We start from the raw sequence: 21,950 nt of genomic DNA on the forward strand, positions 1-21,950 counted from the left end.
TAGAGCTCCTTGCTGACCGACTCCTCAATCCCCGAAATCCAAAACTCCAGCGCCATGCTAATCGTATTCCATCATGCGATTCGTTTCGTCGTCACCAAAAGCTTACCATGGTCATCTAATCTAGCAAGGTCTTTTGCAATACACACGGTTTCATAAGGAGAAAAATGCAACCAAGGCCGAACTGAGGCCTAAATACACTGTCGATGTTCTTGGAATGGAGATGGAAGCAGTGCTTTCGTCAGGAGCAGTGGCGGGCAGGCTTAGACGAGCAGTCGCGCTGCCCAGTCCATTCAGCCTGTCAGCGGTTGAGATGCTCGGACCCATATTGAAGAAGTCCACAAGTAAGAAATTTGGGGCCTTGCCGTAAGCAGTCGTGCATTCGTCCGCAGAATCCCCGAGATTGCCAGTACCACCGCTGGGTGCGTTGGTGGTGGGAGCATACGATTCATTCGGACTTTGGATGTTGAAGATCTGCTGTTCGTACAGGAAGTGGTTCATCAGAGTCATGTAGCCTTGGCTCATTGCTGAGGCGGTCTGATTGGCAAGGCTACTTGGCCGATCCACGTCACAAGAATAGTCTGTTGGTGCAGTATTCTCGTAGCTGTTCTCGACGATGTAGGTGAACTCGTTCATGAGATATGGCGCGGCTGAATTGTCGTCTAGGGTCGCCACGAAGTTCATTGCTCTCGTGCCATTGCTGATGAGAGATTCAAGTGTAGGCCATGTGCTCGACGCCGAGGTGACTGCCGGAGTGTAGGAGTACGAGTCCAAGCCCGCTGAAGTGTATGCAGCTGCCAAATCTGAAGCACTCGCACTTGCGCCATTGACCAGCAAGATTGTTACTACCTCATTCGCGTTGGAGTCGAGCCACGTCTTGACTTCGGAGAGCCAGCTGCTCAGTGTTCCTGCGTCGAGCAGAGAACAACTTGTATGGCAGACATGAAGTGAAGTGCTGTTGTCCGGCGTTTGGACTTGGGCAGTCAACAGTCGCACACCAGCAGACAGCTGAGCAGAGGTGTTGTAGAACTGGTTGCCAGATGTCGAGTAGTCTGTTGAGGCATCGCGAAGAAACGGAGCATTATGAGTACCCAAATAGGTAATGTTGTTGTACTGCCTGGAGCAAAGGTCGGGGCTATTGTTGCACGCTGTCGAGCTCTGAGCCGAAACGCTTCGGATTGCTGCGGAGACGAGGAACAGGGCGCTCAATGCTTGCGAGCGCATGTTGACTTGCTGGGTATGGTCTGACGTGCGAAGTCTGTTTGGGTTCTACACAAGCAGGAATCGACGAAAATCTCCAGGAACGAGCGGATCGATCGATACCAAAACACGGGGCAGGAAAGATGGAACAGAGAAAGATTTCACGTTTGTTTCTGGGATGGAAGTGAAGAATGAAAGAGCCCGAGAATGGCTTCCTTTGAGACGCGAATTCGTTACTTCACCACTCACCACACGGGCAGTGCAGAGCCTTCTGTTTCGTAGACGTCGTCAGCACGAGCGGCGACGAGACACTAAAGATAGATGCCACGCAACAGCTTTCGAATGCTGCTGTATTGGCCTCGCAATGCCTTGGATCTCTACGTGACGTCTCCCCGAACGACGGCGCCAGCACCCTTTACAATGTGTGAAGATGTTGTTGATGATGAGATGTCGTTGGCGCCAGCAATGAAAAGGTCGACAAGGTTGGGTTAACGGCGTCGGCATGATGCACTGAAAGTTCAAGCGCCACCACAATCGGAGCTCAGCCACAGCGCGCGGATCGCGGCTGCCGAAACCTTGCCCTTGGCGCTAGGCTAGGCAGGGCTAGGCTTGCTCGCTCTATTTTCGACTTGGAAACACCGGACGCCTGTCTTAAGAATAACGCCTCTCTTCACTCTATACATGACACGACCGTCCACATGCTTTCAATCATCCTCAAACCCCGGCGTCAAACAGGTCTTCCTTGATGGCTCTGGCTCTGGTTCTTCGTCGACACTTCTGACCCACATGACATGGGCACTTGCTGCCTCCAAATACAGCCAGCGCTACCTATGCAATGGCGATCGCTTTCTGCCTGCAGACGCGCTCCTTCGCTTCAAGGGACTACTTCCGAGAGCAGCACCATGAGCAGCACTTCGACTCGACACGCACAAAGCGGTCAATGATCCTCCTTCGTCTTGCTGCACGAATCGCGTTTCGACACGAGTACGACAACAATGGCAGTAGTGCTTGATGTCGAAGGTTCGTGAAATGCAAATACATATTGGAAGAGCAACGCACTGGCCGAAAGCACTCCAACGTCAAGGCTTGACACCGGCGCTGGCCAACGGTTCACTTGCTTGCCAAGTAGCAATGGCGCAATGACTACGTTCGCTCCATGGCAATGCGCACCTGTTGAGCGGTACCCCTTCAAGCACGAGGACTGCACTGCCTCCACCAACCTCGAACGTGCTACGAATCGCTCCCTGTCGCTACCCATGTGCTCAACGGACTCTCCGACCTTGGAAGTAGCAGCAATTTTGGTCCGCGGAACCAGACCCGCGATGATCCATATTGTAACGTGCATATGCCTGCTTGTTCAATGCCAATCCAGAGGTCAGAGTCATTCACCCGCATGACACGGGTGCATGTGTGTTGCAGGCATTACCCACGTTCAACCCCAGCCGCATTTGCCATTGTGTCTCGGAAATGACAAGTACAATAGACGTTCTGCCAATGCCGAAGCCAACTTACCAGAACGAGAACTCGAAACAACGCCTCCACTTGATGAGCGTCCTGACAGAGATGACAGCCGGGGAAATATGGCAGCATTCCTGGTTGACAAGATGTTCTCGCCTCCCTGAAGATATCTTCCTTCCAGCTCATACTTGCGAGTAACTGACACATTCACGGGCCAGGAGCATATTGAGAAGTCCCTCGGATACCCTCACCCGCAATCGCGAGCGCCAAATCACTCCACCGACCAACAGATGCAGACTGGGAAGCACTTGATCGGAATTGTCCTTGTGATCCAAGTTTGCAGTCCGTTCAGAACCTCGTCCGCATCGATCGTGGCTGGAAGCAATTCGACATCAGGATAGCGGCGCATATCGCCTGCATTACTGGCCACCATGCTGCTTGCGCCACGTTCACCGTGGTGACGGCCTTCGGATCGACAGCCTTTTGTGACATGCGCGATTTGCCCATGACGGCCTTCTGATCGACTTGGCATTATTGACAGAAGAGTCGAGCTGCCATCAGCTTTGTGCATCAACCTTGACAGCTGGCTTCCATAGCGCGCCAATCGATAGCTTTCCCAGCCCACCGCATCTAATAATGACACGTCGGTCGGTGCCACATAAGGCGATTGACATACTTCGTCTGCCGCTGTACCTGTACGGAAAGTCAAAGAATGACAACTATAAGCTCCGATGACAAGAGCACACATTATTGTCATGATGCAACGCATTTGACACCGTCAAAAAATCACGACCGTTCATCAAACCTGCTGTCCAGCCCAGGCCTTGACAGACGGTCGATCCAATCATATTCTTGCCAACCGTCACTCATCACAACTTCCGGGCATCGCCTGCATCCGATGGCTTGGCTTTACTACGTTATATAAGTGACCATGGCTATATTGGTTTTACAATGATCGATCGGGGTTGATGAAGATAAGACCTTGGCCGACTCCCTGAACTGTACATATGTTCGTTGGCGATCGATAGTGATAAGTTTTTTTTTTGTGTCTTTTTTGGCTTTGATTGCTAACGTTACGGCTTGGACTGATTCCGTTGAATACACAATTCATGTTGCGTTCCGTGTCTGGCTCGAGTCATTCATGGCTGTCTTGTAAGATACCTACTTGCACCTGTCATCACCTGTTCGTAAATAGAGAGATCATGATGAGAGCTTCAAGTACGGTAACCAAAGAGGCATGGGAAGTAAACGTTGAGGGGATGTGTGTGCGCAGTACGATATATGCATATATACAAGCTACCTACCCATCTCGTCTGCCAGGCCAATTCGATTCATCATCATCGGTATTCCAGCTACTGCTCCGACTATGTCCCAGCAGACCAGCTTGGTCCTCTCTCCTCTCATCTTCTTCACGAAGCACACCTGCTCCACTGCCCAATCTGGCTTCCTCGCCCGCATTGAGCACATAATAAAGATCCTTCTTGGTGAGCAAACCGGCGAGAGCTCCGCGATCTACAAAAATCACATATCGTAAGCCGAGCTTCTGGAACATCTCGTTCGTCAGCTGGAGCGAAGTATTGCTTCGCATCGTAATTGGGGTCTGGTCCATCCAAGGTCTCAAGTCCAAGGTGACTGTGGGATCAGCGAGCGGTTGATGAGAGAAGTAGCATTCTGTGCTCACAGACAAGGCGCGGCCTGGTGCTGTGGCAGAGTCCAGAGCGTATTGTAATTCTGTTCGGGAAATGTAGCCGAGGAGGATTGCTTCTCTGGTATCGTTCACGACAGGAAATCCTCGGAATCTGTGGTCTCGAAGAAGGTCACGGAGACTCTCGATCGTGTGGTCGGCGGCCGTGATGCAGACGAGATCGTCGAATCTGGTCATGATTTGTGAGACGGGAATGTCTGGGACTGGTGTGTCGTCTTTGTTGTCTAGAAATGGGTAGCCTTGGAAGTGGATCCAGGATTCGTATATGCCTCTTTTGCCGAAGGCGTCGCCAACCCATTTCGAGAGCATGACTGCGACCATGATTGGCAAGACGTAGGTGAGTGCGCCTGTCAGCTCGAACATGATGACCACTATGGAAACCGTCATGCGTGTTGCGCCTGCAAGGGCTGAAGCGGCACCGACGACGGCGTATGTGCCAGGTGTAACGCATGGAATATCTGGTTCGCAGGCTGCAAAGGCGATGAAGCCAGGGTGATCCTTCTGCCAGACTTCGACGATGAGTCCCACGACACGGCCATAGAGGGCGCCGACTGTCATCGATGGAAGGAGAATACCAGCTGGTATCTGGAGTCCGAAGGTGATGGTTGCCAGGACGAATCCAATGAGACTGGAGACTAGCAGAATGAATATGACGCCGGTATTAGCAGCGCCATCCTTGCATAGTCCGAGATAGTCGTCTTGAATATCTCTACATTCAGCGAAGAGATGTTCCACCAGCTCGCTGCTTTGTGCTCGTAGGAATGTGACCGGAAAGCTGATCAGAGCTGTGACGAGCGCAACCATAATCACTTCGACCACCGGCTTCTTCAAGAGAGGATTGCTTTTGGAAGTCCTCCACTCAGCAACTTTCATGTTCAGCTTGATGAACATAGCGCCATAGAGGCCGCCAATGATGCCGATTATTGCGAACGGCAACAGTTCAAAAGCATGCCAGCCGCTGTGATAGGTGACTTGATACAAGACGAGCTGCCCAGTCCTGAAGGGATCGAACGCCTGTAATGTGAAAGCTGCAACCGTAGCGCAGACGAAAGAGGCCCACATGGTCTTGTCCGGAAAGTAGTAGCTCAGCGACTCCAGACTGAAGAGCACGCCACCAAGTGGCGCGCCAAAAGCAACGGAGATGCCAGATGCCGCAGCCGCTGACAGCGTTTCTCTCTTTCGTGCTTCATTGCCATTGATGCCGTCGAACAGCTTCATGAAGACATTGGCACAGCAGCACGCCACATGTACAAGTGGTCCTTCCTTACCCAACCACATGCCACTTGCGACTGCTACACACAAGCCGAGCGTCTTGACGACCAGAGTCCAGCCTCCGAGAAAGCGACGAATGACAAAGCCTCCTAGCAAAGTCTTGATCTCTGGTATGCCACTTTGCTTCGCATATACCGAGTATCGGTTGACGAGCAAGCTGGCCATGCTTGCGAAGAGCACCGAGAACAACACAAACATGATGTACTCAATGATATAGCTGCCGCCTTTTTTCATAACGCCCATCATGGCACTCCAGGGGCGCCAGTCCGGACATTGAGCATAGCTCTCAATGCCCCAGCAGCAGAAGACCTTATTCAAGTAGAATGCGCCTCCATTCTCCACATTACTGCACATGCCAGTTTTCATGTCTCCGAGCCAAGCACTTGCAACATCTATGCCCGCTGCGATGCCGCCGACCGCGATGCCGGTCGCGACCAAGATAAGCCATATCTGAGCAGAGTCGGCCAAGATACGTATTTGTCCCAGCACACCTGGGCTATTTGCGTGCAATTGCCGTAATCTCGTGCGCTCTTTCCCATACTCGAAGATCCAGTCTATCGCCGTGAGGTTGTCGTAGCCTACTCTTCTTCCCGGTCCTTCGACGTACCAGTCCAAAGTGCTGGGGTCCTTTGGCTCGGTGAGGCTCGTGCCGGCATCTGCGGCTGTATTGAGGTAGGAGAGAATCGTGTTCGGCGTCGCGATACCAGCGCGACCATTTCGGCGGGGTGGAGATGCGGTATTGGCGTCAGGCGTGGTCGGTTGGCTGCTTCGGAATGGCGAGGTTAGGAAGAAGCGCGACACAAAAGACGGCTTCGTAGGTTTTGCTTTGCGCTTGAACGATATGCCTCCATCTAACCCGCCATTGTTGTGCATAGGGTCGTCAGCCAGCAGCTCCTCATCGTGGGGCTCGAGTCCATTCTCGGAGGCATCGCCATCACCGTGGAGAGGCGACGTCCCGCTGGAGGAAGCTATGGCGGGCGCATTGGCTGGTCTGTCAGATGACGAGCTTGACATGCCGCATTGGCATTGGCTATATTCTCCTGCTATCTGCGCATAATTCTACAGCATCGCGAAAGACAGTTGGTGAACTTGCTTCGGCTTCACATGCTCAGCCTCTCCCGGCGCTAGTTCCCGTGCGCTGACAAGGTTGAGCGCACAGACCGTCTGCATTTGGTCATGCATAGAAGTGGCACGGAATCTTACCCTCTCTCTTTGTACCAGCAACATCGACATCACGACGCCAAGATCACCGGCTATGAATCTCCTCAAGGAATTCTGGACGAGGAAGCCCGCTGAGAGCCAAAAAAAAAACAATAACAGACGTTTGAACTCTCAAACATGGCGATAAAATGCGATCGCCATTCCGCTCACCATGATACTGCATCACAGTCCACAAAAGAACGCTTCGGGGCGTCATTTCCATACACCGTTTGGCCTATGATTTGATCACACAAAGTCCGGCTTCCCCTGCCCGGGTTTCGCCAGCTGCGTACGAATCACCTCCACAATATCCTCTTCTGGAAGTTCAAGAAAATCATTGTCTAAGCGACCAGCGTAATCACCTCCCAGATCCTTCTTGAAAGTACAATAGTAAATCAGATCAAGCATGCCAGAACGGTCTCCCTTCGCGAGCATCGCATTGCCATCTTCGAGAAGCACGTCAGTTGACTTGCGCTCAACGTTCCAGTCAGCCTCTGTGGTGTTGGTGGCCTTCAAGATGGCATCGAACCACTCTTGGTGAGTGATGCGGAAGGACGTGATGTAGAGGTCATTGTCGGCGAAACGCTCGTCGATTGTGCTTCTAGGCAAGGCTAGCATCGCCGCGATGCCTCGACCGACTTGGGCCAGCGAAGAGGTACAGAAGTGACCACTGTCCGAGTATATCGTAGCTTGTCGCTTCTCGACGTCAAAGCCAGCCAAGCCGAACTCGATAGACTGGAGTCTGTCAGCCAATTCCGGATCTCAGTACGAGTTGGAATCTTACATAGTCAATCCATAGATTCGTAACGACCCCAATTGGTTTCATTCCCAGCTGTTTGATCTTGTCATTCATAGCAGCAGACTTCTTGGCCAAGGGCATGGTGTTGTAAAGCTTTGGGTTGCTCATATCCATGCCGTACGTGGAAGGCATGATGTATTTGACTCCAGCACGAGCAGCTACTTCCACGAGCTTGTCCTGAACTCCCAGGCCAGTAAACGCAAGCATGATGATGAGCAAATCCTGCCCAGCCAATGCTTGTTGCAGAAAGACTTCATCGTCGTATTGGCCGACATGGATTTTGATATTGTCTGATGTCGGGATGTCTTTTGGCTTGGACCTGGATATTAAGGTAATGTTCTGCTTAGCTTGATCTACCAGAGCCTTCAGAGTGTGTCGTCCCAAGTTCCCAGTCGCGCCAATGAAGGCGATGTTTTGAAGCACATCAGACATGATGGTTCGTTGTACATAGGAGCATGCGTGATCGCTGTGTCTTCACCATTCACAACTGGTGCCATAGCCATTGTTTTATGTTAATTTGGCCATACCACCAGACAGGCGAACGGTGATACAAGTCCTCCTTCCCGTGTCCTTGGGTGACAAAGCCATGCCACTTTAACTCCGTTCGCTCTGTAAGCAAGTGAGCCAACACAAAGCTATTTAATGCTTGAAGTGCAGCACAGCATTCCTGTGTTGCTAGACGGCATTGGGTCTACAGCTCCTATTGGTTGTTCGTGGTAGGGTCAAGGAGACATGAGCTTTGTATACTGGTTGACATATCGATCAGCTCTTCGGCAGAATTCCCATGTCGCATGTCGAGAGTCTCTGTAAGGAGTAACACGACGCGACACGTGCTACATGTGTCTTGCGTTTTGTGCTTCGACTCATTACGAGTTCGAACTCAATGAGGTCCGTGATCCTGTCGGTCGTCGGTCGCCCTCAACCCTGAAATTGCTTCATCAGCGTTGGCGTTCAGCGAGATGTTCATTATCAAGATCTGACACCATCCAAAATTCGTCGATTCCGTAATGCTCTGGCGAAAGGGATTTTCGGATGTAGTTGAAGCAATGGAGATTATGGTACATGCTCGGCGAGACCCAGAACAGGTCCAAGACCCGTTTTTCGTAGCGATTCGTGCTTCCAGACTTGGTTGATCTCGTCGCCTGGTGCTGCTGCAAACGCCGAACCATTCGGATCCTGGGGAGCCATATGGGTTCTTTCTGTGGCATCGACAGAGTCCGCTCTCAAACGCCGATGAACTTGATTTACATGTTCAGCAGAGACAGTCGCCATCTCGTCAGCAGTCCCAGTGCCGAAGATCTTCGCGTGAAGATGAACATCACAGGCAAAGCTCTATATGATCCAGTCCAGGTCCCCGAGGCGTGAAGAGAAAGTCAACGTCTGGCGATCCCGTGTCGGATTTCAGCTTACTATTCGCCTCGCCGGCACAAAACATCAAGCGTTGGTTCTCTCACATGTTAGCCGGCCTGCCCACGCTGACCATCCATCGTCTCCAAAGAGATGTGATCAATCGGGAGTAAGTCTGGTTATGGAAGCACAGACCTGACTACGGATGTTGAAGCACCATTTCATTCCCAGGTTCTGCTCAATCCAGCCATGCGTGTCAGTACGCACAAGGATCCTCAACTGATGTTTTCCCGATCAGGATATCCCTCCGTGGTTGGTAGTGCTCAAATTCCTAGCGCTGATTTCGTCTGCTGGGTTTAAGACATCTCGCCCTGGTTACGCGCACGCCGCTCATCCGTGGAACTTTGTAAAAGTCCGGGTGAAGTAAATGTTGCTCCACAAAGACGGCTCTCAAATTCCTTTTGAATGGTAGAAGATGATGTGTCGCTCTCCGCTGTTGCGCCCGGAATTGACTCACTTCGAGTGCCCAGGTGTCTTGCACTGTTCGCAGGAATCTACAATCATAGAAGTCTCTTGGCTAGACCTACAGCACCCAGTGCGGCACATCCGCCCAAAGCGAGGATCCAGCTCGTCGGTGCTGAGCTCCCCATTGATTCTGCCACGCCGTAGACGACACTGTTTGTCAAGCCGGCCAAGATTTGGGGTAGCGACACAGCGATGCCGTAAACGCCAACCGTCGTTCCTGCTTTTGAAAGGCCCTCCGTTTTATCTTCGTCTTGTTCCGCAGCGGGTCTGTCAATCTTGACATCCTGTCCGATGATCGCAAACGGCACCCACTGACTTACAGCCCAAGAAACGCCACACAATGCAACCAGTACAGTGCCAGAAAGCTGCGAGCCCATCATTGGAGCGGCCAGCAAGAGAAATGCGATCCATCCGAGAGACCACGTCAGACACTGATGAAGCAGGTTTGACTCCTGATCGACAATACCCTGAGGATTGGAATGGGCCTTCTTTTGTACGTTGAGTCGCCATGATAGCGTCATTGGCAGCACGAGACTTGCCGCAAGCCCTATCACGGCGAAGCACATGCTGGCAAACGAGCCGGCCTGCGCCCCATCTCCTGGATTCACGTTCGCTCTAGCACGTTGAGGCTTTTGTAGCTCCTGAATATATGTTGTTGTTCCGTACAAAAGAGAGAACCAGGCAAACCAGGCACAGAACTGTACCAGGCATATGCTTTTGATACGTTCAGGTAAGGACCGTAGGCTTTCCCGAAATTGCAGGAGCAGGACCGAGATTCCAGAATCTGTGTTGGTCGCAGGAAGAATAGAAAGTCGTGTGTCTGGCTCTTGGATGCAAGTACAAATCAAAATTGATGTTGTTGCAAGGACCATCGAGTTGAGAAAAGCCAAGATCTGGAACTGAGTTGCAACCTGCTCAAGGTGGAGCAATGTAGGCAGATTTAACGAGCTGGCCCAGAGACTGACGATTCCTGTCAGTCCAGCAACCCGACTCGCCCATGCGCTCACTCTGTTTTGCTCCTGAGCCGGCGCTTGTTCTATCATCAAGCTTCTGACGCCAGACTGCAATGGCTGCACGGAGACAGTCATGATAATCGTCCACAAGATCGCTCCAGCTTGAATAAGGTGCCGAACTGGGAGCTCGTTGTCGCCACAGCTGCCACTGGAACACGCTATCGCTCGGAGCAAGACCCGTTGCCACGCCAGCATCAGCAACGCTATGGCGGTGATAACAGCGCCAATCAGGATGAAAGGCCTCCTTCGGCCCCAGCGAGAACGCAATCGATCGCTCACAATACCTGCAATGGGTGCAACGACACATCCCGACAAAGGTCCAGAAACCAGAATGATAGAAACAAAAGACTTGGAGATGCCCAGATCGTGCAAGAATAGCTGTTGAGCCTTAGCTTGAAAAGTGTCCATTGCCGAAGGGAACATTTACTCACGGGTAAATTTGCCATCACGGTGGACCAGAACATCTGTAGACCGCCAGTCCCGCATGTGAGGATGAGAAGCCTGCCGATTGAGAGCGGACGGTCAGTCCTGTGTAGAGGGGTTGGTAAATCATCTTTCTCCGCGATACACTGCGTTTCGAGGACGCATTGTGAACTAACGGCCCTTCGATGAGAAGGAGGCCGCATATTGTGGTGATGTGCGACAAGGTGAGAAGTCGGCAGCAGAGTGGCAGTAGAAGATTGCAGATGCCGTTGGTGTATGAAAGCAGGGTGTCTGGCAAAGGTGGGTTGGGGCGCAGTGGGAGTATCTCGATTCTCGTGTGCTGCCGCTGCCACCGCAATCAGACATCCTGATCGGGTGATCCTAAGCTCTGAACCATGCAGTAATAATTTCCCTCGGAACTCAAATTCGGCAATATTCATTTTGCGATCCAAGCTGTGGACATGGGTCAGCTCCTATTTCAACGATGATTATAACCTTCTTCTCGTTGTCGTATTGTGCCATATCAGGATCAATCCGAATCTTGCCCATTGTGCTTGCGATGGATCCTGACTCCGTTCAATAATGTGGATCGGATGTTGCGGTTCTCTAGGGTGGTGTCTTGGTAAGCGGTCGTGTCAGCGTCGGAGGCGAGCTATCTTACGGAGAAAGAGATTCCGAATCCCGTCGTAGTAGAGAATAGGGATAGTTAGATAGAAATGCAGTTGCACGATACTCCGCTACGACGCTATATGCCTTAGAAAGGCAAAGGTATTAATGTCCTTTAGTTTAAGGGGTATAATTATATAGAAGTTTTCGATATAGAGGAGGATCGGACGATACTTGTTAATGTTTTAGAGGAATATGTTAAGGGCAAGTAATTTGTTAACTTTTGTAATACCTAGGCGGAATAGATAGACGATAGATAGCGGTTTACTATAATAGCTTAATAGGTAGTATAGTAAGGTAACTAAGTACTAGCCCTCTTTTTAGTAGCGACTACGAGGTATATTAGGTAGATAAAGGCGGGTCTTTAGTACTAGGCTAATGTTAGTATAGGCTAGAATTATTATATAGACAGAATCTAACGCCCTCGTCGTCGCTAGACTATTCCTAAATGCCTTTTTAGCCCCTACTCCTAGTCCCTATATAGCGTCTTTATATATCGGAGTAGAATTGTATATCTACGGTCCGCGGCGCTTAGTTATCTAAAATCTAGGATTAAGGAATTAAGCGCTTTTATTCCGATGCAACTAGAGGCTATATAGTAGCGATAGTATAGAGCCCGCCGGCTCTTAGGATAGTGTAGCCTTAATGTAAATAGTAAAGAGGCTAATAAGCTTAGTAGTATAGTATCTAGAAAGACAACATTCGAACGGACCGTACCTACCTAATGCTATCTTAACGCCTATCTCTAGCGAGCCGACGTAAAATTGCTATGCCTATCGGCGACCTCTCTCTTATAGTCCGAGTTTATATAACGCATTAGCTTAGTTATATAACTGTTAGATAACTTCTTAGTATATAAAGTTAACGAAGCTAATTAAACCGCTAACAATGTAGTATTACGTAAGTAATTAACTGCGCTATATGTAATAGTTTATACTATCGTACTATAAACTTGCCCTACCTACTACTACCCTTCTTAGTAATAGTACTAATAGTAGCGACAGGATCGACGATAGCGATATATATGCAAACATTATTTAGTCGAGCTAATATAAGCGACGTCTAGTAAATAACCTAGGGGGAAGAAAAATCTATAATAGGATATAACGACGCTAATTAGAAAAGCGATAGTCTATAGTATCGAAGGATTCTAAAGAATTCTGCTAACAAATTTCCGGTTTTAGACAGCCTAGAATAGGTTTTAGAACGAGGCTAATACGACGGTGTCGACTTGCCCTAATTAACAATTTCGAGGTCTTAATAGGAATTTAGTTATTACCTTTTATACTACGCTAATAGGGAAGACGGTTTATTTTTTTTCTTTTCGTTATACTACGCGGCTCGTAGGTTTAGTTCTACCGAAACACGCGCTAAATGTCTAGAGATGCTCTAGTCCTATTAGCACCTTTCTCTATTATATATCCTCTAAAACTCTACCCCTTATAATAATAACACTAGAAGTTCCTAGTTCCCTAATATGTCTTCTAACCTACTAGGAAAATGCTATACTATTAGCGTTAAGCACGAAGGCGAGGCGAAAGGAAAGCTCGAGACTATCGGTAATAGTATAACCCTCTATACCCTCTTTAATACCTTAATCTAATAATGCAAAAACAAAAAGTCTTAACCTATATCGTTAGCCCTAAATCCTCTACCGCAATTCTTATTCTTACTAATATTATCGGCTATAAATTCCTTAACGCCTAACTTATCGCCGACTAATTCGCCGTAAATAGGTACTACGTTATTATACTAGACTTATTTAAAGGGGATTCCGTCCTACTTAACTAGCTAGGAGACTTTAATATTAGATAGCTAATAAGGGCGCTAACTCAATTTCCTAGGTCTAGCGTAACCTTAGTTTTATAATTGTTCCTATATATATCCCCTACGAGACAGGTATATATAATAGCTAGCACAATATCGATAGTCTTACGCCGTACAAGGCTAATAGTTAGTACGGCGCTTATTCTTTTTTCGAAGGTTAGCCTATAGAGGTAGCGTTAGCTACTAAGAGGTGTTTCTTATATTCGGCGGAAGTACGGTTAATCCGGGCCTAGTCCCTAGGTTTGTCGCATTAGCCTAGTAGATAGCTAGTACTATTATAGTTAAAGTACTTTAACCCGGTTAGTAGATTACCGTAGCTATTGCTATTATTGTTAGCCGAGCGGTTAGTACTATAGGGATACGAGCCCCTTCTACGGCCCCTATTACGGCCTCCTCTATATAGCCGTCGGCTACGGCCTTTTCTACGGTTATTACTATTCCTACTATTAGTATTATTATTCTAGTAGGAACCTTAGTTTCCTCCGCGGGCACTACGGTTTCTACGGTTAGTACTAGCTAGTCGGATCCTCGCTTCTAGTCGTTACTAGAGCTAGACAGCTCGTTTAGCTATTTCTACTTCGACTATAAACTAAATACGCGTTAGATTAGCCTATTCTAATTGCGAGCGAAGCTCGCCTTATAATAACGAGGGTACTATAGTAGCTAAATCGCCTAAGAAATTACTACGTAATTCCCCGGATTTTCAAAGCTAAAGATCTAATTAGCTGTATTCTATACGAACTAGTAGGACGGAGGAACCTAGCTTCCGGGCATATTACGTGCCTTCCTTTTACGTTACTTCCTTTAAAGCGCGACAATAACAATGCGCTAACACTACCGTTAATACGCAACAACTAGCGACCTATAACGACTAGCGACCTGCAACGACTACGACTAGCGACCTATAACGACTAGCGACCTATAACGACTAGCGACCTGTAACGACTAGCGACCTGCGACCTGTAACGACTACGACTAGCGACCTGCAACGACTAGCGACCTACAACGACTAGCGACCTGCAACGACTAGCGACCTATAAGGGTATATAAGGCGGAAGCTTCGCTCGCACTTTATAGGCACGCGGAGCCGCCTATAAGCACATATTATACGACGGCGGTCTAATTCGAGGATAAGTTCCTATCTAAGCTTTAGGCGTATCTCCGAGATCTATATAGAATTAGTCTTAGCCGGAAGGTCGTCTTCGAGAGTCTTTAAATAGGCCTCGAAGGAGCGAGCTAACTAATTAGTCTTTTGCTTAGCTCGAAGGTACTAGTCCTAAGCGTATTGTTGCCCTAGTATAGGGTTTCTAAGGGTGTCTAGTATAATAGTTTTGTAGGTTTGCTACTAAATAGCGGCCTAATTAGTAAGGGAGTTAAAATAGTCGTCCTAGGTACGCTTTAGGTCTCTATTAATATACTATATAGTATAGACGACTAACGAATAGTCGTCCGGAAGGGCCCTCGGTACATTTCGCTAGTTAAGCTTACAGTTACGAATATAGTCGTTATATTGCTTTCGACTAGAGCTATTAAATACGGTATAGTCCTTAAGTTTTGCATCCTTCTTTTAAATAGCTAGTAAGGAAGGCCCTACTATTAGCTTAGTATTAGTCGCTAGGGACTCCTATAGGCGGCGGATCTCGAGGAGATTATCCTTTAGCTATTATTCTTAGCGTAGAGCAGCGAGCCTATTCTAGGTAGCTTCTTAGAGTCTCGCTACTAGCTAGGGGCTAAAGGCTAGTTAGCTATATAGACGGTTAACAATATTGCTAAGAATGTCGTTAATAGGCAATTCTAGATTATTACCTAGAACTATAGGTTCTTCGGTAGGCCTAATAGTAGGCTCTTTAGTAGCAGGCCCTTTAGTAGGTGCTTTAGTAGGCACTTTAGTAGGCACTATGCTACTAGCGTTGTCGTTGCTAGCGCTGCTAGCGGCGGCACGGTTGTTATTAGTTTGTAATAAGCCGGCTATTATAATAAGGGTAGCACTAATAATATATTATAGCCCCTAGTAGTGCGGATATAGCGGAATTAGTAGGTATCGGACTAGTACGATTAACTTAGTATAATAGGCCGTATAGAAGGCCTTGCTTAATAATTAGTACGGTTGTTTAATAGAATAGTACGTATAGGTCCCGTTCTTTAGGCGTAATATAGTTAGATCGACGGTTTTCGTAGCTATACCGCTAAAAGCTTAAAATAAGGACTATCTAGCTACTACCCTTAAAGGGTAGATCGAATACTATATAAGAAGGGTTATATTAGCAGGTAGATAGGGTAGTAGTAGGTATAGGTAGTATTCGATAGAGATCTAGGAGGAGAAGGAGGAAGGCAGGCTAGTTAGCCTAACGCTAAGCGCTAAGCCCTGCCTAAGGCACTAAGACCCTAGCTTTACTCGGCCTAGTTATATACTAATTACGTATAGCCTCTTTAGTCCTAATAATAGATCTTCGGAAGTTGTAGTCTTACTCGAGTCTAAGTTGTCCTTACTAGGTACTTTCTTCGCCTTAGTAGATTTTATAGATAGAGCTTTAGTAGACTTAGGCTATCCGGCTTCCGTTAACTTAGTCGATTTCGCGGATAGAGCCTTAGTAGACTTAGGCTATCTAGCTATCGGTTTCTCTAGCGTCTCGGTAGACTTAGTAGATTCCGTTAGCTAAGCCTTAGTAGATTTAGCCTATATAGCTATCGGGGCGTTAAGCTTAGTCTTCTTCTTTGCCGGGGTCTTAGTAGATTTAGCCTTTTCGCTATCGTTAGTCTTAGTAGACTTAGCCTTTTTAGTAGTAGTCTAGTCCGGCGTAGGCGCCTCCTTACGCTTTCTAGCCTTCGAGGTAGAGGCGGCGGTCTATACTTTCGCGGCCTTTTAGGCTACTTTCTAAGCTTTTACGTCGGCCTATTCTCGCGCTTTCTATTCTTAGGGCTTAGCCTTAAGTTTCTCGGCTACTGCGGACATTTTTTAATCGATAGCTTTCTTCTACTTTATATAGTCGGGATATAGCGGCGTCGCCGGGCGTTAGTTCCTATCCTTCGTTATCGTCTTAGCCTTTTCCTCGTAGTAGGTCGAAGGAATATCCTAAAGGATTATGCCTTAGGTAGTAGGCGTAATGCTAAGTATTAGGTCTATAAGTAGGACTCGTAGGCCTAGCGGGAAACGGCCTAGCTATATCTAGAAGTTGCGTATAACGCACTCGAAATCCTTAATAGTATCGCTATATTCGAATTGCTACTTCTTATCGTCTATAAGAGCCGCAATTAGCTATATATATAGATCGCTATATTTTTAGTAACTCGCCTTAAAGTATAGGCGCCGAGAAAGGTTATAGGAAGATTTCGAGTATAGACTTAAGGTCGTCGACGATTCGCTATCTTAGATCTTCCTAATAGGCGTAGAATATATCGGTTATTAATCTAGCGAAGGAATCTGCTATATCTAGGTAGCTTATAAGATAGTACGCTTCCTCGGTACTCTAATATACTAGCGCGCTATAGGCGACGGCGATAGGCGTTATCTCGCTATCGTAAATCTTATAAAAAGCCGTTACGTAAGCGAAACTTTCGCGCTCGTACTTTAGGATAGCGTATTCCGGTATATTAAAGTTTTCTAGAATTTTAGGGGCGTATATAATAGAGTTGTCCGTAAAGAAACTATTAGCGTTAATATCGTAAAGTAGTTTATTACTAGCGGTCGCCTACTCGAGTAAGCGTATATTAGCGCCGTAGTAAGGGTTATTTAGTCCGCTTCGGCCTTTTTTTATCTATCTAGGAGGGTAGATCTCGCTAGTACTCTTCTAAATCGCTTTAAGCTACTCGCCGGGAGGGGGCGTACTACTAATTAGCATATTTCTCGGAACCGTATATAGTATCTAGGTCGACGAGCGCTATCTTATATATCTTAAGGTCGAAATACGATAGCTAGACCGATACGAGGTACCCCGCTAGTCTATTAGGTAGTATAGTAAGAAACTAGTCGACTTATAGTACTATATAAGCGCTAAGGATAGCCTTTATCCTTACTTTAGTAGGCTTTTCCTCGTCGGCGTAGAAATCTTAGTTATCCTTAAAGGAGGCGAGATCCGCCTATAGGTAGTTACTATATATGTCGCGGTCCTTATCGTCCTTTTTTTTAAACTTTTTCTTATAGCAGTCGAGCTTAGCCTTTAAGGCCTTATTAATATTAGCGAGGCGTATAGCGCGCTTACCCTCTGTCTCTAATTCTACCTATAGGGCGTTATAGTCTAATTCGTTTCTAAGGCCTTCTTCTCTTAACTCCTTATAATAGACCTAGCGTCTAGCCTTAGTTAGTAAGCTATCGTATAGCTTTTATTTATAGAGGTCGAGGCGTTCGCGACTCTATTAATCGTAGGTATCGTAGTAGTATAGTACGTCGGCGTTATACCTAGTCTCTAAGGTATAATATAAGCGATTTCTAAGAGCGCCGATTGTCTTATAAATCTAAGGCGTAGTAGTATATTCGATTCGAGAAGTACTAAAAGCTATACATCGCTCCGTATAGATAGGAGCTACGGGTAACTACGGTATAAGAGACTTTTCTAGTCTACCGTTCCTTACAATCCTATATAGGAGCTTATATTCGCGCCGAATTATACCGTTAATAGAGCGTACTAGTATACTCGGTATATCTAAGACGGCGTTCGGCTTATAGCTAGCTCTATCGATATGCGAGAGTATATCGGAGAACCTTAGCACCTTGTCTAGGTATAGTATACGTAGGATTTCGCCTAGCTTAGGTAGTACGATAGTAGGTCGCTTTATCTTAGGCGCCTGTCTCTTAGTAGCCTTTTAGCCTTATCCTCTCTTTCCTTCGCTATCGGAAGCCTCTTTCTTAGCCTCCTTGTTAGCCTCTTCGTTATCCTATCCTTACTCTCTACTATCGGTAGATATAGGCTACTCTACTACTTCTTTTCTATTAGCTAGAGTAGCAGGCTAACTATCTTTAGGATTTTCGCTATCTATCGTAGCGTTCTTATTCTCGTTTCTAGGAATAGGCTGCCTCTTATTATTTTTATTTTCTTTATCTACTTCTATCGCTTTAGGGTTTTCGTCGCGCTATAGCGATATTATTATCTAGCCGGACGGAGGCATCTTAGGGGTTCCGCTAGGCGGAGGTATATCTTCTAGGCCGAATATCGCTACTACTCGCTATATCCGAGTTTATACTAACGTTAGGCGGAAGAGCGCCTCGTTCTACTAACGAAGATTCGATTCGTTAGCTATGCCGGCGGCGGTAATAGTACTAGTAGTAGGCGTAGTTACAGTCGTACGCCGCGTCGCTATATATATATTATTATATATAGTATTACTATATATATTATTATTACTATTATTTAAAACTAGAGTTAAAATGTTACTTCGGCGCTATAGTTAAAGCTTTTACGCGTATAATAACGGTCGCGTAGATACGTAAACCTTATCCTAATCGCGCGCTTAAGAAATAGAAGGCGCTAGAATAGCTAAAGTAAGGGCGAGGGAGAAGGAGAATAATTTAGTAGACCTAATGTCTACGCCTACAATATCGTAGGAATCTATAAAGGTAATTTCTCTAGAAGACTTATTAGGTCTCTCCTATCGGAGGAAAGACCTATAGCTAAGGGTCGAGATACCGGTTAGCGGTAATAAGAGGGAAACGTAGCGTAGTAAAAAAGGATAGTAAGGTATCGTTACGGAGGATTTTACGATACGCTCTAACTTAGGTGTTTAGTAGAGCTAGAGTATCCCTCTATCGCTAGATTTCCTCCTTAGTAAGGCGCCTTACTGTTAGGACTAATATCCTAGCCTTTAGTTCTAGAGATCTATCGTTAGATACAGTCGGTAGACCTAAGGTCTTAGCCTAGTTCTAGGCGTCGCGGCTCGTACTATCGCGGTAGCGATACGTACTAGAGCTTCTCGATTCGCCTAGCGTAGCAACTTCGCTTATTATAGGACTTAGCTAGTTCGGGTCTATATTTAGGGTAGATCGAGTTATCTTCGCCTACCTAGCGGTAGAATAGGCGACTTCCTCGATAGACTTAGGGTCGTCGTCTTCGGCATAATTCGGCCTTCTACCTCCCCTAAGTCCCCTTAGTAGCTAGCGCTATATAGGCTACGTATTCTATTACTATTATTCTTCCTCGCTACTATTTTCGATAGATCGAAGGTGTTTTACTATTAGCGCGACCTACGTAGGCCTCTGTAACGTTAACGATAGTTTTATTTAAGTAATCTGTTTATTTATAACTTAGGAGTTCTCGAACTAGTCGATTAGGTAAGCGTTGCTCTCCTAAAGTTCGTCTACCTGAACCTATTTATTTATTATCGGCTACTCGTCCTTCTACTTAACTAGATACTCCGTTCTCCCTCTAAAGCTACGCTTCTCTAAAACGCGCTTAGGAGTTATTACTAGTTGCTTAGACCGTAAGTCTATTAGTACCGGAATACGGTCGTATAGTCTTACGAACGGATCTTTCGCTAGATTTAGAGCTAGCTCTAACTACGCTATCGATACGACTAGGTAGAACTTAACTAATTATAGAAGCTTAAGTTCGTAGGCTAATCTACCTACTCTCCTCTTAATTTTAAAAGGGCCTATAGCTTAATTACTATATTTGCGATAGGTCTAACCGTATACGCGATATCCGTAATATAGCCTAAGTATAGCGTAGTCTCTAGGCTTAAAGAATATATACCGATACTTACTATTGTAGCGGTGTTTTATATCTACTACTATAAAGGCTATAGATTCCTCGGCTACGTCTTAAAATTGCTATCGTAGCGTCGCGTAATCTTTTAGCTATAGTTTTCGAAGTCTTATAAAGGCGTTAGTATTTAAATCGAACCTAAATAGCATTTTATTAGGCGACACTCCTATACTAGTATTCTTAACACTTCTAAGATAGGATATAAGGGAGAGGAGGACGTCTATCGATTAGGCATCTAGATTAGCTATAATAAAATACCGTATCGCGATCTCTACTATCTAATTTATACGCTCGGACTAGCCGTCTATCTATAGATAGTAAGCTATAGAGGCGAGGATCGATACGCCTAGTAGCTTTATTATTATAGTAAAGAATTTAAATAGCTATTTAGGATCGCGGTCGTAGATAAAAACCTTTACGACTCGCTATAATCGCTCTTAAATAGACGTAAGGTATTAGGCTGCCTAGGTTTCTATAGTCTACTAGCATTTGCCCGGAAGGAGCAAGACTCGTTTAGATTTCTTACAGGTAACTATAAGGAGTATATCGAAGCCTTCGTTAGTAGGTAGGAGTCCTACGATCTAGTCTACTACTATTTAGACATCTATAGGAAGTCTATACTTCGGGTCTATTAGGTTAAGCTATCTATAAGGCTTATACTAGGCGGATTAATTTAGATTGTATATATTATACTGGTCGATATACTATTCTAAATGTCGGCGGCAGTTTCGGACGTAGAAACTAGCGTTAACTCGATCGAGAGTGCGCTAGAATCCCGTATAATGCCTAAGATTATATACTGTCTCGAAAATCTCGTAAGTAAGGCTAAAAGGAATATAAAGCCGTAAGTAGAGTAAGGCTAGGTCGACGTAGTAAATAAGGCCGTCTTCCTAAAAGAATCTAATACTATATAGGGACTTTAGGTCTATAGGAACGTCGTCTAGCTTTTTAAGCGCATTCTGTAGGCTACGGGCGGCTGTATCCTTCGAAGGGCGGAGAGAAGGCGGCTTTAGGATATAGCCGGGCGTCGTTTCTAGATAGACCTATAGTTACGTACTATCGTCCTTGTCCTAGGTTATATCGAGGTATATAGCCTTTCGTTTAATCTCTTTATTACGCTTACGCTTTTATCTTCTCCTTACTTAGCGGTTTAATATCTTCTCGGGCTAAGGTTATTATTCCTCCCTATACGCTATTTCGATAGACTAGAGGACTAAAAGCAGTCGTCTCTATAGTCTATCTTCCTAGTATACCTGCCTAAGTCGCGTTTTAAATTTATCGGATAGGGATATAACTATTTCGACGTAGTAGCTAGGTTCCCCTTATATACTCTAGAAAAACGTAGGAATTTTATCGTAGACTTAGTATTCCTATCTGTTAGCTCGCGAAAGAAAACATTTAGTATAGTCGATCCTAGATAGGGATATAACGTTAACTAGCGCTATAGTAGGGAGGAAAGGAACGCTTAGATAGAAATTTAGGAGGGCTAGAGATCTCGTTTTATAATTTAGGCGAGAGGATTTAATGTTTATTACGAGCGCTAGGGGATTTAGTATATCGTCTATATCTCCCCCCGATCCGTATATAGCCTATACTCCTTTAACATTACTTTTGCTTTTAGCGATAGGCGTACGGTTAGAGGGCATTCTTATTATCGCCTACGTTTGTATTCTCGTAAATATAGCTAGAATCTCGTCGAGGCTACTTATATTAAAGTTATTTCGATTTAGAGAAATTACGCCCTATAGTCGGGAGAGTACGTCTAGAGCTATATAATTCCTACCTAGCCTATAAATAATATCGAGATTTGCGAACTATAAAAT

At 46.3% G+C, this 21,950-nt stretch overlaps 4 protein-coding genes across 4 annotated transcripts; all 4 read right to left on the reverse strand.

Annotated features, from left to right (window-relative positions):
- Positions 1-150: 150 nt before the first annotated feature.
- MYCFIDRAFT_33704 (uncharacterized protein) lies at positions 151-1,221 on the reverse strand (the record flags this gene model as incomplete). The annotated part of the gene is made up of 1 exon (XM_007926001.1): positions 151-1,221. The coding sequence occupies one exon, from the start codon at positions 1,219-1,221 to the stop codon at positions 151-153; it is 1,071 nt and encodes a 356-aa protein (XP_007924192.1).
- A 2,734-nt stretch (positions 1,222-3,955) lies between these two features.
- MYCFIDRAFT_135140 (uncharacterized protein) lies at positions 3,956-6,646 on the reverse strand (the record flags this gene model as incomplete). The annotated part of the gene is made up of 1 exon (XM_007927134.1): positions 3,956-6,646. One exon carries the CDS (start codon positions 6,644-6,646, stop codon positions 3,956-3,958), a length of 2,691 nt encoding a protein of 896 aa, XP_007925325.1.
- A 370-nt stretch (positions 6,647-7,016) lies between these two features.
- On the reverse strand, positions 7,017-8,327 carry MYCFIDRAFT_210951 (uncharacterized protein). The gene is made up of 2 exons (XM_007927135.1): positions 7,617-8,327; positions 7,017-7,567 (listed from the first exon to the last, which is right to left on the reverse strand). Exons 1-2 carry the CDS (start codon positions 8,061-8,063, stop codon positions 7,079-7,081), a joined length of 936 nt encoding a protein of 311 aa, XP_007925326.1. The 5' UTR covers positions 8,064-8,327; the 3' UTR covers positions 7,017-7,078.
- Positions 8,328-8,660: 333 nt separating this feature from the next.
- On the reverse strand, positions 8,661-11,142 carry MYCFIDRAFT_57326 (uncharacterized protein; the record flags this gene model as incomplete). Its single annotated transcript, XM_007926112.1, has 2 exons — positions 8,661-10,894; positions 10,948-11,142. The coding sequence occupies 2 exons, from the start codon at positions 11,140-11,142 to the stop codon at positions 9,539-9,541; spliced, it is 1,551 nt and encodes a 516-aa protein (XP_007924303.1). The 3' UTR covers positions 8,661-9,538.
- Between the last annotated feature and the right edge of the window lie 10,808 nt (positions 11,143-21,950).

The sequence above is a fragment of the Pseudocercospora fijiensis genome (assembly GCF_000340215.1).
Source record: "Pseudocercospora fijiensis CIRAD86 unplaced genomic scaffold MYCFIscaffold_3, whole genome shotgun sequence".
Taxonomy (NCBI): Eukaryota; Fungi; Ascomycota; class Dothideomycetes; order Mycosphaerellales; family Mycosphaerellaceae; genus Pseudocercospora; species Pseudocercospora fijiensis.

What these genes read in the sequence shown, in the direction of transcription:
- MYCFIDRAFT_210951 (XM_007927135.1), bottom strand. Translation starts at nt 8,063, where the DNA reads ATGTCTGATGTGCTTCAAAACATCGCCTTCATTGGCGCGACTGGGAAC. An exon ending in CGAATCTATGGATTGACTAT is followed by an intron (nt 7,568 to 7,616) that starts GTAAGATTCCAA and finishes GACAGACTCCAG; the next exon opens with TCTATCGAGTTCGGCTTGGC.